This window comes from Sesamum indicum, linkage group LG4 (genome assembly GCF_026168435.1).
Source record: "Sesamum indicum cultivar Baizhima isolate 11 linkage group LG4, ASM2616843v1, whole genome shotgun sequence".
NCBI lineage: Eukaryota > Viridiplantae > Streptophyta > Magnoliopsida > Lamiales > Pedaliaceae > Sesamum > Sesamum indicum.
Window position 1 is genome coordinate 15900170 of NC_142660.1, and position 16581 is coordinate 15916750.

A 16581-nucleotide genomic window follows, 5' to 3' on the forward strand; every position below is an offset into this window, starting at 1 on the left:
CTTTCTTGAGGTGCCATAAGCAACACCCCGAAGTAAAAAAAAAAAAAAAAAAAAACGGCTTTCTTGAGGTGCCATACGCAACACCCTGAAGTTGGAACAAAAAATGGCTTCTTTGTGGTGTCATAAGCGACACCCCAAAGTCAAAAGAAAAACGGCTTTGTTGAGGTGCCATAAGCAGCACCCCGAAGTCAAAACACCAAAAAAAAAAAAGGCTTCCTTGAGGTATCATAAGCGGCACCCCAAAGTCGAAAGAAAAACCACTTTCTTGAGGGGACATAAGCAACACCTAAAGTCAAAATGACTCTTAAACAATTCTCCTGAGGATTCTACAACTTCACTCTAAAATCATCAATTGAATTACTAAAAATCACGAACCATACAAAGAGATAGAATCAAGAAAAGTGGAAAACAAGGGGGCTGAGGAGAAGCCTCAGCATGAAAGATGAAAGGCAAGTGAAATGCTTCGGAGTGCTTCACAAATGAATAATGTTGACTTGTTGACTGTCGAACAATAAAATTGGGAAGCATCATACTTGCACGTAGACATGCAATGTAGCGCGATGGAATACAACACAACACGACAACGAGGTCTAATCTGGGTGATGCATCATCAAAAGGGAATCGAAATGTTTCCGACGGTCTCCCAAACTTGATTCCACAAAAAATTCTAGCAAATAAGATGAAAACTCGAGCAAGCCTCTAATGATTGAAAATCACTAGTACGGGGATGAGAAGAGTTCAAGAAATTTTCTCACAAAGTAGTTAGAAAACATGTACACATTAAGCATAATCCATCACGATCGAAAAGAAACCTGGTTGGGAAAGCCCCAACGGAAACGGACCGAGATCGAGCGCCTCCATATATCCTTGGTCGAGGCTGCCTCGACAAAAAAAAGTGATTTGCTTTTTTAGTTGAGGCTTGCCGTGACCAAGTGCATGCATGCATACATTGAAAAAAAAAACAAAAATTTCAATTCATCAAAATGAAATTCCACATTAATGGGTCAATATTTTAAGTGGATAAACACCAAAACATGCATATGCATATACAAACTTATTCTTTGATTGTTTGTGGGCATTAAATTCTATTATTTTCAACTATTCAATTAAATTGGAGAGTTTGACTTGCTTTCATATTTTTATTCATTTATATTTCATTACTAATAATAATATTTTGTAGAGGAATGTGAGCAATTACCGTATCAAAATTCTCAACCAAAGAGAATGGAAGCAATTTAGGTGACGATAAGTTATTGATTGAGTCTCTCCCAAAACTCAAAAACAAAGGTCTAGTCAGGGACTGAACGGGCCAATTCTACCTCCAATACAACAAAGTGTGATAAGACGTGACGCGACGTGAAAAATGACCTCAATTAGACGCAGGTCGAGGCCAGACGCCAGACTCGCAGTGGCATCACCCTCATCCAGCAACGATATTGCCCCCTCAATTGCGATGTATCTTCATCGTTGATATCCTAATTATACATGCCAGACTTAAAGAAAAACCCAAGATCTAGTTTAATTCCTAAATATCCTAATGATAGGAATTGGGTGGCTGTTGGTGGAGGAGAAACAAATTATGATGGAGGAGAAACAAATCTCAGTAGTAAAAAGAAAGACCACACCACGAGGAAAGGAGAATATCGCCTCAAAAGGAAAGTTTGAGTCAAACTTACCAAACTATTGTAACTCGACAAATTACAGGAAAAACCCCAATAGACAAATTATAGCCATGTAAAGGTGTATCCTGATTATAGATGAGAAGTTTGAGCAGGTGTAAGTCCTAAGTCCTTTTCTCACTAGTGAATTGTCTTTTCAAAATAAAATCATTACGTTCATATGAAATCAAAACGAAAAATACCTCACATATGAAGACCACCAATTGCATCACACGCCACATCATTTTGTGTTGTCTACAGAAATGAAGCCATGTGTATATCCCAAACACCTCATTTATTGGGCTAATGATGTAAGCAAACATTTACATCAATTGCAGACGAAAAACTTGAGCAGCTTATAAGCCTCAATGGCTCATCTCCCTAGTGATGCACTTTTTAAGGACAAAACACGCGATGTTTATATGATCAAGTCAGAACGAACAATATTAGCATAATAGAGTACCAATCACATTGCATACTGCGTCAATATATATATATATAGGTGATGTATAATTTAATAGAGAAAAATGTAAATAAGAGGGCAATAATAATATTAATGTGTACCCCCTTCAATAATTTCGGCTGGAGAATATGAGCATAGGACAGTAATAGTGGATAAGCAGCACATGGGAAGAAAGAGAACGACACAAATTGATATTAAAAGAAACATGCATGGTTGCTCCCCAGGAAACCAAAACGCAACTCAACTTTGACACGCTTCAAAGTCAACCCCTCCATCACTTTCCAACCAAATCTATATATAATATATATATATATATATAAATTTATACATATTATTTATTATATATCATTGGAATTATCCACTCACCTATGCATCTATATCCATAAATATTTTTCAGCCCAAAAATAATAAAATAACATATGTTGAATGCACCTTCATGCTACAAGTTATGGGCTACGTCGCGTTATGGGAAAATGTATTTTAAAATAATTTTGACGTATTTAGTAATTATATATATATATATGTATGTATCAAAATAATTACAGATTTTGAAGTTCAATTTTGAATATTGATATATTTTTAATGGAGAATAAAATCAAGTTTTTAATGTTTATTAAAAGATGTAATTTTATACTGAGATTCAATAAAAAAATAATATAATATGATGTCATATTACCATCTTCATAAATATTACTTTGACACTCCTTCTACCTTTTGATAATTACATAAACACCACTTGAAAAATTATTTTAAAAGTTGACTTAGTCAATAGGGGCATTTTTAGATTTTAAATATTGTCAGGGGTAGTTTCTATAATTTTTTAAAAAGTACGAATAATTTATATAAAATGACAATAAACTAAAGGTGTAAATGTAATTATCCCTATTTTTTATTGAGATTTTCGGTTTTACAATTTTGGTATTTGTGTTGTGGTAGTAGTTAATTACAAAAGTTAGGTTGATGGAGCTGGTGGAGATTAATGCAAGACTTAACACTACATATATCTTTGTCCAATGACTAAGCTTTGGAAGGTGAGACATTACCAAACAAATAATGACATATTCATCTCCTTACAGTTCAATTGGTAACAACCAACCACTTTAATTTAAATAATTATCAATTTTTAATTTTGTTAATCAACTTGAAAATTATATGGATAACACTGAAAGAAATGTAATAATTTAATCATGATTAATTACCATAATTAAAATTAGAAATCATCGGAAATATCAATTAACTATGGCCGTGTGTAACGGCTACTAGACGTTGTTTTTGCACACAAAATTAAAATATTAGCCACAACTAAAAATCATAGCAAATATTTTGGCCATGCTACCATAACTAAAACCACAATGAATTTCGATTGTCCGTAGTATAAAAAAATTATTAGTTCTGTATGATCATCGTAGATAATATTGTTTCGTCATAATTTGTAAGTGTTAATCATTAATAAGCTATCTATGATTCTATAGTTATGTTTTAGTTTGGAGTGGTGATTGATTTAAATTTTTGTGTAAGAAAAAAAAGCAGAAAAAGAAAAAGAGAGAGACATATCCATCAATAAAGGTAGAATGTTCCATAGTTTAACTTCTCAACCACTGACACCAACATTTGATTTGATTAGCTGCCATTTACTTTTACTTCTCAAATGAAGAAACCATTAAGGTCCAGTTTGGTTGATCAATTTATTTTTCAATTTTTTCAATTATTTGAAGAATACGAATTATCAAAAATATTAATTTTTTAATTAGTCAAAAGTTCAAAATGGCGTTTGGGTCACATTTATGAGCTGATATTTTGAACCAGAAGGAAAAAGGTCAAAATTTGACATACAGTTGATATTTTTTAAGAGTTAAATACAATTTACGTTTTTATGATATACAAAATGATCAAAAAAATCTCATATGAAAAAAGAATTAACAAATTACCCTCATGTATTTTCAAAATGAAAGGTAATTTGCTAATTTTTTTTTTTATAGAAATTTTTTTATTCATTTTACATATCAAATGGAGGTAAATTGTATTTTTTCAAATTTCTGAACTTGACCAGAAGACGTGGTAGTAAAAGTTTTAGGGTTTTGTTTTGTATCAATTTATATTTGATATTTTAAAAATTGACTTTTTAATGCAGTCAATTATTTTAAGCTAGACCAAACTATAAATTGAATTAGAAAATTGACTTCTTTTATTTGAAGAAAACGGCCCTTCAATAATCATTTAAAAATTTGAACTTACATTTACACTCCTTCTGAAAATCTTTAGTTTACGCATGATTTTCTTTTGTTAGATTTAGCTGAAAAATATTGACGTCAGCAAAAATAATTACATAAATTTTCAATTTTGCTTCTCATTTAACCTCGTCATATATGAAAATGTTAAATGAGAGACAAAATTAAAAATTTATATAACTTTCTTATTAATATCAATATTTTTCTTTCAAACTGTAACAAAGGGAGTCAACTACGAATTTTCAGAAGAGGCGCATATATAATTTTAATTCTTTTTTGAAAAAAAAACATAATTTTATATTTTTAAAAAGAATTTAAGTATAACTAACCCATATTAATATTTTTAACAAAATTTGTACGATTTATAAGCTCTAATACCTCTTTTCACCCCAAAGCCATCTAAAATCGTAAAATCACAAAATCAAAACGAACAATACTGTCCGATCCCCTTCAAAATGAGGTCCCAAACACTCCCTTAATCTCCTTCAAACCCGTCACTAATATTACAGCTAGCGACTTATTCCACGCGGATCGAACTTAAGAAAAAGTCGCTTTTCTTCAGTCAAAGGTGTTGAAAATAAGCTGACGCCTGTCCTCTGTCCAGACGTGCAAGCCAAAGTCCAAACAAACCGTTGAAAAACTCTTTCCCAACAGCAAAATCTAAGCACAAGGGGAAGAAATCTGCCTGTTCATGTAGTACGGGAACGGGCACCGTTCGGCCAACTGCCTACGTCCACATGTCCATCGCATGTGACCAGCAAGCCGCGTGTCCGCCCATGAATGGATGTCGGCAAGTCACGTGCTGGGCCGCCTGATTTGTTAGCTGGTGAGGCAAGTGAGTTGCCCCTTAGTTGGATGCCACCAACAGGTGGAAATGGGGTATGAATTGTGAAACGTACTCCAACAATATTATTCGATTTAAGTTGAATATATTATTATTAAAAGTTATTTAAATTAAAAAATTATGTTTGAAATTACTTTGATAATTAATTTAATTGAGTTTAAATGAGTTTTAATTGAATTAAATATGAATCGAGTTCGAATTATTTGATATTTTTAAATATATTTATTATTTTTGAATTAATAGAATCGAATTCGAGTCAGGCTCGAAAGGTATTTGAATTTTTTTCTATACAAATTTATTTTATTAAATTCAACAAATTGAATTCAAATCAATTTATTTCATTTGATTATGGAGTAATACTTGATTTAACTTTTATCCCTATAAGAGTGTTTGTTGTCGTCATGATTTCTATACAGGGTATTTGATTAAATTTATTTAAATTATTTTATAAAATTTACATATTTTTAAGATGCTATATTTTATTTTGAAAATAAGTTGTTAAATGTTCGGATAAAATAAAATTATGAAGTTTATGAGATGTTAATAATATAATTTTATAATTAATATGTTTAAAATAAAAAAATAATTGTTAAAATTAATAAGTTAGGAACATCAAATCTTTTCGTAAAAGGGCTTATAAGTTCATCATCTCGTATTTGAATTTCATAAGTTCGATATCTAAGAATTTTATCGGACAAGTTCCAATATCTTATAAGCTCTTAAGTATTATAAGATATTTTAAAAATATATAAATTCATCCGAACGCCCTTTTGTTAGTACACATAAATAAGTTGATTTTTTTATTTATAATCTAACTAATGTGGTCATGATTAATCACGACAACATCATTAATTTTAGTGAAAATTGAAAGTATTTGAAAATAAAAATTAAATGCAGAAGTTTAAATGTTTGGGTAAAAAAATTAATTTGTACAATTTTACCAGTGAAATACAAAAGTAAATAGAAAAAATGAATTCTTTTTTAGTTTAAATGAGTGTAATTTAAGTAATTAAAAGTATAAACTGTAAATAAAAAAATATTTTTTTAACATATTTTCAACCAAAAAAAATAATAAGAACCAGCTGTTAAACTAAACTATTGCAAACATATATTCAATCCTGAGTTAATTCGTAGGCTATATTAATTACTTGCATAGTTAAGTTAATTGCTTTTAAGAATTTTATAAAATTTCTAATAAATCTGTGATAGGATTAAGAAATAAATTAAATTATTCGATACTAATTAAAATTGATAGATAAAAACTCATTGCAGATGAATTTGATTAATAATCACAGCAATCTCAAACATATATATGTTTCAAACTCGACAACAATTCAAATAAATTCCAACAAATACAGAAGATAAAGAAGGCAGACATCGAGGGAGGAACCACTTCACAATAAATAAATAAATAAATTCTAAAATTAAATATTTGAATTCAAAAATTGATTCAACAAATTGATAGTTCAAATCAACGAGTACGTCCAAACAAGACGAGAAAATAAAAATAACTCAACAAATGATACACTTAAGGTCTTTTTTATTGAACCATAATTTATAATTCCTCCAACCAAATACAATATTATATTATCACATACAATATTACACATATAATACGTCGAATCAAACACTATATAATGAATGACGGAATTAGTTATTCAATTTCTTATCCCACCCAATTTCATTTGGGATAATTACACTCTCCTCCTCTTAAGTTTGGTGTAATTACAGATTGACTCCCGGTAGTTTGGAAAATTATATCTAGCACCACTGAGTTTGCTTCCGTCTAACAAATAAGTTCTCCCGTTAGTCAAAATTCATTAAATTTGTACAAAAAAATTGAATAAAAATTGATATTTACCCTCGATTGACTGATTACTGACTTTTTGCAGGTCAATAATTTTTTTAAGACTAAACTACCCTTTTGACGGTGAAAATATACTTTTTCAAATACATTAATATGTGAAGACGTATGATGGTAATTTAATTATAAAAGGATTTATTTGACCTGCAATAAGTTAGTAATAAGTCAATCAGGGATTAACATAGATTTATTCTAACTTTTTTTTTTTTATTAATATCAGCAAATTCGATGAATTTTGACTAATTGAGAAACTTATTTGTTAGACGGAAACAAACCTCAAGAATGTTGGATGTAATTTTTCAAACCACTGATGTTCTACATATAATTATACTAAATGTTTTTTAAAAAAAAAATGTAGTTTCACATGTCATTATGTATAATTCTATCACAGGAACGTTAATGCAGATGGCATTGAATATAACATGTATTGCAGACTTAGGGGAGACATGGAGGAGGACAGGTGGAGAGGGAATTTAGAAGCGGTAAACGCGGAGAGAGAGTGGAGTCCAAGTCCAACAGCAAAGAAAGTTTTCGCCCGCCAACTTTTGAAGTTTGAACTCAATTGTTTGGTCTATACTTATCCGAAACTAACGGAAACTTTCCTAATCCTACCTCTATCTCCTTGTCACTTATCATTCCATGTTCCCACCACTTAGCAGTAGGAAATCACCCTCCTGCCTTTCTTTCATGTTTTCCTACCTGATCTATAAAAATAAATATACATTCAGATTGTCTCGTAAATCTTTTCGAATAAAAAATATAATAATTTAAATTTTGTTGTTAAATCAATCCCTATGTATTGAATTTCTGTTGTTATAACGTTTTCAAAATACACTCATCTCTTATTTTTCTTATTAAATCTAGGTAAAATTGTGAAAGTAGTCCCACAGTTTAGGATAATTTCATACTTAACCCCATATTTGAAATTTTAAAATTAACCCTATATTTCGTTAAAAGTTGCAAAAAGAATCCAAAAACATTGCCAAAAATTAAAGAACCCCCCACCTAATTGTGAGGATTTTTTTTCAGATTTTTTTTGCAATTTTTAATGTAATATAAATTTAATTTAAATAGCCTTACACCGTGGGACTAATTAATTTTATAATTTTGCCGCAAATCTACATCTCGTTTTTTTTTAATATCTAAACACACCTAAATAATACAATTGTTCGTCTCTCCATATAAAAAGACAACATATATATATATATATATAGAGAGAGAGAGAGAGAGAGAGAGAGAGAGAGAGAGAGTTATTCGCATTTTGATTTTCGATTAATTACAATTCGAGACAAACAAAAATTAAATGATAAAACAGAAGCATAAAATTAACAAAATGAACAAAGGTGGATTGCAAGAGATGTTTGGGAAGAGACTTTCACTAAAGTTAGATCTCAGTCGTTCTGACCATCATGTTTTTGTCTTAACAATTACAAGGGGAATTGTTGGGCGAAGTTATAGGAGAATTATTCCTTGTGTGCAGACCAAAACTTAATCCAAAACAACAAACCAAAGGAATACGATTCTCAAACAAAAAACAACACTACAAGAATTTGGCTATGTACGTACGTACGTTATATTGTCTTAATTAGCAACAACAACACTTAGGACGAAAATCTTAGCGTAAACATTAAACTGGAGCAACTTTGTCTCAACCTCCACCTCTCCAATTAACAAACTTTAGGCATAATCCACTTCAGAATTAGTATATTCTGCCAATTAATCCCTATATTCGAGCCACAATGATGTTTGTTTTTTTGTCTATCTTGCGACAATGCAATTTATCTCATGTGATACTGTAAACGAGCAAATTATCCTCCTATCAAGAGAAAAATATTAGCAATTTATCATCTTGTATTTTTTAAAATAAAACAATTTACCTTCTTAGACAAAGAAGCAAGTTGGTTCATTTTAAAAAAATAAAGGAAGGTAAATTGCTTTTATTGTTTTTTGTTTTCTCGTAGAAAATAATTTGCTCATTTTTAATATCACGTGGGGTTGTTTGCATTTTTTCCTCTTTTCTCGTCATGTACGCCACATCAAACTTTTGTGAATAATTGAAAAAAAGCATGGGATAAATCAAATTTAAGGATTGTACCATGTTTGAAAGCTTGGAAAAAGAAAATTATTTCCATTGGGAAAGGATTTTTGTGAATTGGTTATGTTGTTTTAATTTTATTCAATTTAAAATTTGGTCAAATTTGAATCGATTGTATATTTTTACATGTATCTAGAGATCATCATTTTATTTAATGATTAATAATCGAAGAACACTTGATAAGTGTGTGTAATTCAAATTTTCATTATATATTTTTTTAATTTCATAAAATGAAAAAGAAGTAAATGAATAAATGATTAATTAAAGCAATGGCTATTTATGGAAGAAATAAATGAAGGGTATTTTAATCCATCCACATTTATAAAAAGTAGTTTTTTTAAGTTCTTGCGCCTTAGTACATATTTTGACCCACATGGACATCATACATTTATGTTGAGAGCGTCTGCAAAAGTTTCTATTTCGGTAATTAGTTGCAGTGAAAGTTGAAAACATCTGAAAAAAAAAAAAAAAAAGCCTACAAAAAATTGTGATACTATGCTTGCAAAGCTTGGGAAAATATCATTCTTTATCTTGTAACTTAGGTCTTATTTGTTTTTAGTCCCAATGATTAGGGGACTCTCATTTTAAAGACAATAAGTTATGTTTTTTTCTCACTTCTTGTCTTGCTGTTAATATTTGATAGAAACGGCCACGTTGTCGTTTTAGAGGAAAATTTTGACATGTGAGAGACACATGCTATAAAATGGCCACGTTATCACTTTCTTCACATTTGTGTGATTGGTGTGTCTTCCCACACAAAAAACCCACACCTACTTGCAATATCGTCATAATCGTAGATTCTTGTTCCTTGATTTGAGCTCGTTTATGAGGTTCTCGTACATGCTTAGTTACCACAATAACATATAATAATCGATTTTACAACAGTTGAATCACTTGTTGAAGCCATTTTTCAACTTGAGAAGCTTAATTTACTCGAGTTTGGTAGAACTTAAAGGGTGGAAGCCCTAATTTTATTATTTTCCTCTCTTTTGCCAAAACCTACAATTAATCTCTCAAAAAATAAAGTATGTGCGTCTCATATGCCATCAATCCCAAGCACGCCAACATAACGAGTATGTACGGTTTTCGTTGAATATTTAACGGTGGACAAAAAATGATAAAAAGATATAAGTTATTATTCTTAAAGCAAGAAACCCACAATTATTTATATCGAAAGTGAATAAGAATTAAATTATGAGACGAAAAAATAATTTTTTTTTCCCAAATCTTAGGCTTAAAACATTCTGGTGATGTAAAATAATGGTTGGATAACTCAAATACTTCAAATAGCTCCTTTTAAGCAATAATTTGATAAATAATTATTCTGTATTTTTTCAAATACCTATTGAGATCAATTGGATTAGACTAAGGCTATATTTGATCGATGTATTTTGATTTGAGAAAAATATTTAAAAAAAGAATTTTAAATAATTCTATATTAAAAAAAATTAAAATTTATCATATTCAACAAAATATAATTTAAAATCGAAGTCCAATAGGATTTCAAATTGTTTGAATTTAAAATATAACCCAGATAAATTCAAAAAAATTATTATTAAAACTTTCAAATCTCTCAATCCAAATATAGCATTAAAATACACAGCTAAAACGAAAAAAGTGCAAACAAATTACCCCTCTAATAAAAAAAAAAAAGTAAAATACCTCCCTATATCACTACAAAATGTAACATTTAACTATGGCTAATTGACATAGTTAAAAATAAAATAATTATAGCATATAATCTTTGATCCAGCCATGCAACGATTGTCGGTCGTGGTATCTGCGAGGGTGGTTAAAACATTGCCATAGGTAAAAATCATGACAAATATTTTTTCCATGGCTTTTAGCCATGACAAATAACTTTTTCTTGGTGTAAAACATATGTTTTTATATCGTATTATTTAATGTGGTCAATAAAAATTATTTACTATGATTTTTAGTCCATAGCTATTAAAATTGTATCCAATAGTCATTTTTGTTTCTAGTGTATATTTTTTAAAATGAAATAATTTACTCATTAAACATGAAGATAAATTGCTCTATTTTAAAAACTACAGTAATATAAATTAATATTTTTTAATAAAAAAATAATTTACTCATTTATAATATCATAATAAATAAATTACATCAAAGCCGAGACAAAAAGGCAAAAGGGATAAGATAAGCAGAAATTCTGGAAGATAACTGCAAGTGCTCCAGTTCCAAAAACATGGCCTCATCTAACAGTTGGCTGCGGCAGTCGTTTTCTCAAACAACACCCCAACATATTCGCTGCTGTTAATTAAGGTTTTGATCATTAAAATGGCAAAACCGTAGTTTCCGCCGATATTCAAGGCCATAGATGTAATTAGAATTTGAACAAGAGGAAATTTTAACTCAGGTATATGACAAACGTAATATATTTATTGTGTAATTGATACAGAATTTAAGAAAAATAATACTTATTATGTATTAATTTAATTCTATCAAATCCGATCCGAGTAAAAATACATGAATATTGTGCAGCAAAGGTTCAAATCAACTTAGAGCAATAAGGAAGCATCCTAGGATACAGCCATGCAGTGGAATAATCTATAGAGAGACAACCTCCTAATTTTCTTCGTCAACCTTGTGGAATTGAACTTGCTTCTTGTTGTGTTTGTGGTAGTGATCTTGTTTTATCATGCCAATTGGTATACATATCATGCATCATCTCATTCAACATGTCTAGAAACTTTATTTTTTCTTTATTATTATTATTATATCATAAAAAATAATAAAATATCTGTCGTTTCTTTTTTATATAATCCGTTCCAGTATTCAATTCTAGTATTAGTAATTGTTGGACAAGTTAGATCAAGTTGGCGAAATTGAAGTTTCGTGTTTATGGGATCTTTTTGTACGCTTGCTTTCTGAAACCATCCCAAAATAATTCGAACTGCATGAAGTTATAACCTTTCTAAGATTTATTACTGTATATGTCTGCAATTTCATAAAACGTCTTAAAGTATTCGGTAAAATCGGAGAAAAAGATACAATATTAGCAATTTTCATAAATCCGTCTCTAAAATTTTTAAGACGTCTCCATTAGATTGAATTATATTTTTGGATTAATTTCAATTATAATTATTTTTTAATTTTGACCCTCATTTAATATTTCTGGCTGTTTTATTGTACTTATAAATGGATAAACATAATATATGTATATATATGTGGAGTAAGGTTAATATTATTAAAAAAAAAATTATATAAGTACAAAAATATTATATGAAAATATTAAATGAGAGGCAAAATTAAAAATATATGTATTTTTTTTTATTTCAGTATTTTGCGTCTAAACTCTAACAAAAGGGATCAGGTGTAAGCAGTAAATTTGCGGAGGGAGTGTAAGTGTAATTTTAGAATTATTTGGAGAGAAATATAATTTTATATTTTTAAAAGAGGTCTAAGTATAATGAACCCTATGCTTTTTTTTTTTACCAAATTAACAATAATAAAATTCCATAAATTTTCAAATCTTATTTCTACATAAATAGCATACTTTTAAAGTAAGATAAAAATATTCCATACACGAAAAATATTTTATTCACAAAATATAGAAACTTATAGAACATTTCGGATAATTTAGATCTTTTCCTACTTCCTATCTTTATTTTTACTAATATAAAAATAAAATAATAACCCCACCACTTTCACCAATTATTTACCAATTTTATACAAAAATAATAATTTAATCCCACGCTAAAGTAATCTTAAATAGTACTAGCATTTATCTTCCGGAAAATATTTATTCGAGTTAAATTTTTTTGAATTAAATTAAATATAAATTGAGTATATAATACTTGTTATATAATTGATCATTTTTATTAAATTACATACAAATAAATTAAATATATTATACTTATCGTTTAATTTGTTAGGTTTAATTGAGCCATGTGGAAACTAGAATTTTTTGGATCCTAAACCTACAACCCAACACGTGGCGCGAGTCAATTGAGAGGAAACCAAACACCAGTCAGCACCGAACGCAGTAGTTGATTTCCCCCTGGGGCAGACTTAATTGAAATACGAAAAATAAAGACACTGCTCCAAATTCCAAGCAAAGGACACTTTCGTCAATTATTAAATACTCGAACCTACTGCGTTAGGTATATCCGTATATGGATAAGATTTCCGTTCTTTTTTTTCCTTAAAAAAAAAAAAGAAAATAATTAATAGTAATTCTCAGAGCCGCGGCTTCGCTTCCACACGCCTTTCCCCTGTTCTTGTCCCCCATCCACCACTCTGCTCTATATATACCTTTTCCCTCTTCATCATTTCTTCTCAAACCCCTCTGAGAATTCAGAAATCCCATAATTTGATCTTCAGTTCTATGAAAAATGGTGGATCTGGACTGGAAAACCAAGATGGTCTCCTCTGAGATACCCAACAAGTCGCCGAGGATAGCGAATAAGCTTCATATTTCTATTCCGCCGCCCAAGATTCGCCTTGCTGAGCTCTCTGCGGCGTCGGATTCCGCCTGTTCCGCCTACGAGCACTATCTCCGTCTCCCTGAGCTGAAGAAGCTATGGTCCGCATCGGAGTTTCCATCCTGGAAGAGCGAAGAGGTTCTCAGACCGGCTTTCGTGGGCCTTGAGATTACCTTCCGGTTTATCTCGACTGTGTTGTCTGACCCGAGGCCGTACGCCAACCGCCGCGAGTGGAGGCGGAGGGTGGAGGCTCTGGCGACGAGTGAGATTGAGATTATAGCGCAGTTGTGTGAGGAGGATGAGGAGGACCCGGAGACGCGGGGTACGATCCCGATCGTTGATCTGACGTCGGCCGGTGGTGTTTTGGCCAGGGAGAACAGCTCGGCGGAGGTCTGGAAGATGTCGGACGATACCGTGGTGGTGAGCCAGGTCAGCGAGGAGAGCCTGTTGCCGCGGCTTGCCACGTGGCAGAAGTTCGAAGGTGTTGCGAGGAAGATCCAGTACTCCATCGAGTGTCAGATGCAGGGGTGTCCGTACACATTAGGCTTGGGAGAGCCGAACCTGAGCGGCAAGCCGAGCTTGAACTACGACCGCATCTGCAAGCCGGCAGAGCTCCACGCCCTGAAGAAATGCCCGAACGACGACGTCGGCTCCAAGAACTTCGAGAACCGAACGCTGTACTCCACGCACCAGATACTGGAGTCGTGGGTCCGCGTTGGCAAGGAGCTTCTGGCGAGAATTTGCGACGAAATCGACGGCCGTCGCTACGAGAGAGCGGCCGGCCATTGTTGGATACTCGAGAAAGTGTGGACGATCATCAACCAGATAGAAGAATTGCATCTTCTGATGGATCCTGACGATTTCTTGCGGCTGAAGAATCAGCTGATGATCAGAGCGAGTTCCGAGTCGGAACTCTTCTGTTTCAGGTCACGGGAGCTCGTCGACATCACCAAGTCGTCCAAGGATTTGAAGCACAAGGTGCCGGCGGTTCTTGAAGTGGAGGTCGACCCCACCGGAGGGCCCAGGATACAGGACGCCGCCATGGAACTGTACAGGAGGAAGGAAGAGTCCTCGAAAATCCACCTGCTGCAGGCGATGCAGGCGGTGGAGGCGGCAGTGAAGAGGTTTTACTTCTGTTACAAGCAGCTGCTGGCGGTGGTGATGGGGAGCTTGGAGGCGAAGGGGAACGTCGAGTCAGGGGATTTGCTGAGTCAAATTTTCCTTGAGCCCACGTATTTTCCTAGCTTGGACGCGGCGAAGACGTTTCTTGGGGAGCGGTGGAGCCATGACAGTGGAAGATATAGCCCGGAGAGGAGGCGGAGGAATGGGGATATGTGAAGAAGGCGGGACGGCCGGCGGCCGCTTGCGGTGGCGGGTTGAATCAGTTGACTCGTCCTGTTGAGATATATATGTACGTAGGTATACTAAATACGTAGTCTATTGTAAGGAATTAGCAAATTAATTGATTTTTTTTTTTTTTTTGAGATCAACGTTTAGTTACACGATTTTTCTTGTTTGCTTCCCTAATATTATTACATATTTTTTTGTAAAATTTTGGCCTCAAAACATTGAATTCTTACACTCACCTATGAACACGCGACACCATAAATATAGAACTATCTCAATGTTTTTATTCACATTTCATTTCATCTTTTATTACTATTAACACGTACATGGCATCTCTACCAGAAATATATTTATTTTATAAATATAACGTGTATATATTATTAAAACAAAAAATTAAAAGAAATTAGAATAAAAAACCGATTGTGTGTGGGTAATTAGCATCTTTTATTGTGGATTTGTCACATTTTATTCTATATTTGTAATGAATCGAGTTTATTGGTACTCCACATTTTGGTATTTGAATTTTATTATTAATATCATTTTGAATATATATTTTTCATTTTCTTTTTGTTATTTTTCTTGAGTTACTTGTAATTTTAGTCCTAGACTATAGCGTGTTTTGTAAAATCAGTCTCATATTTTTTATATTTGTCAATTTTAATCCTATAATGTAGCAATGATATCCAAAATTTTTCTCACCATTAATTTTTTTATCAAGTAGCCAAGTGTTGCACATATGGCTATTAAGGACTCCAACTCATCGGATATTACTTCTATCATTAAATTGTAATTTAGTTATAATGTATTTTGCGATATTGGTCATATACGTACCAAAATAGTTAAGTCGTATCATAGTTTAATAAATACGTGCAAAAAGGATCACAATGTTAAATTTTGGATGAAAAAACTTCGTTCAAGTTGGAGAAAACTTTTCGACAAAAAAATTCCGAAGGGAAGATGATTTTGTGTTTTTTTTTTTTAAATTTTCTTTTATTTAGAGACACAGACCCATATGTGCCATGAGAAAAAATGATCCCTGAATTATTGTGTAGAACAAATTGTATGGAAAAGAAATTCCATTTTTGAATAAAAATTTCGAAATTGCATAAATACGAAGAATTGAAGGAAGAATATTTAGTTTGTATTGTTGATAATTTCATGGTTTCGACTACTTTGAAGTTGTTGCTTTAATGACATAAAAGGATCATTCACAACTCTAAATTCAGACATGATTGATGATATTAGTGTCGTGCCTTAGGAAGAAAACAAAAAAGTGCATTTAAATTACTTTTTCTTTTTGCTATTTTGTAAATTATGGGTTAATGTATGAGAACTACATTTTTATATTATGGGATATTAATTAATGTACTATTTTGAGTTATGAGATTATTTTGGCTATTTTAAAAAATAAGGGATTAATTTTTCGGTACTGTACTGTACTGTGGGACTAAAATTGCTATTTAATAATTAAAAAAAAATACTAAACTAACTGAATTTGATGGATTTCATCGAAAATTTAAAGGTGATATGATTTTTGCACACTAGCATTAAATAATGATGGAACTAAAATTACCTGTTATAGAAAGCATGTGAGTAATGTATTATAGGACTAAATTTGCAACTAACTCTTTTTT

General features: G+C 31.7%; 1 protein-coding gene across 1 annotated transcript; it reads left to right on the forward strand.

Moving 5' to 3' along the window:
- The first annotated feature begins 13439 nt into the window (after positions 1–13439).
- Positions 13440–15152, forward strand: LOC105160900 (nematode resistance protein-like HSPRO2). Its single transcript, XM_011078418.3, has one exon. It carries the CDS (start codon positions 13511–13513, stop codon positions 14936–14938), a length of 1428 nt encoding a protein of 475 aa, XP_011076720.1. The 5' UTR covers positions 13440–13510; the 3' UTR covers positions 14939–15152.
- The last annotated feature ends 1429 nt before the right edge of the window (positions 15153–16581 follow it).

Excerpts from the sequence above, each read along its gene's own strand:
- LOC105160900 (XM_011078418.3), top strand. The coding sequence starts at position 13,511 with ATGGTGGATCTGGACTGGAAAACCAAGATGGTCTCCTCTGAGATACCC.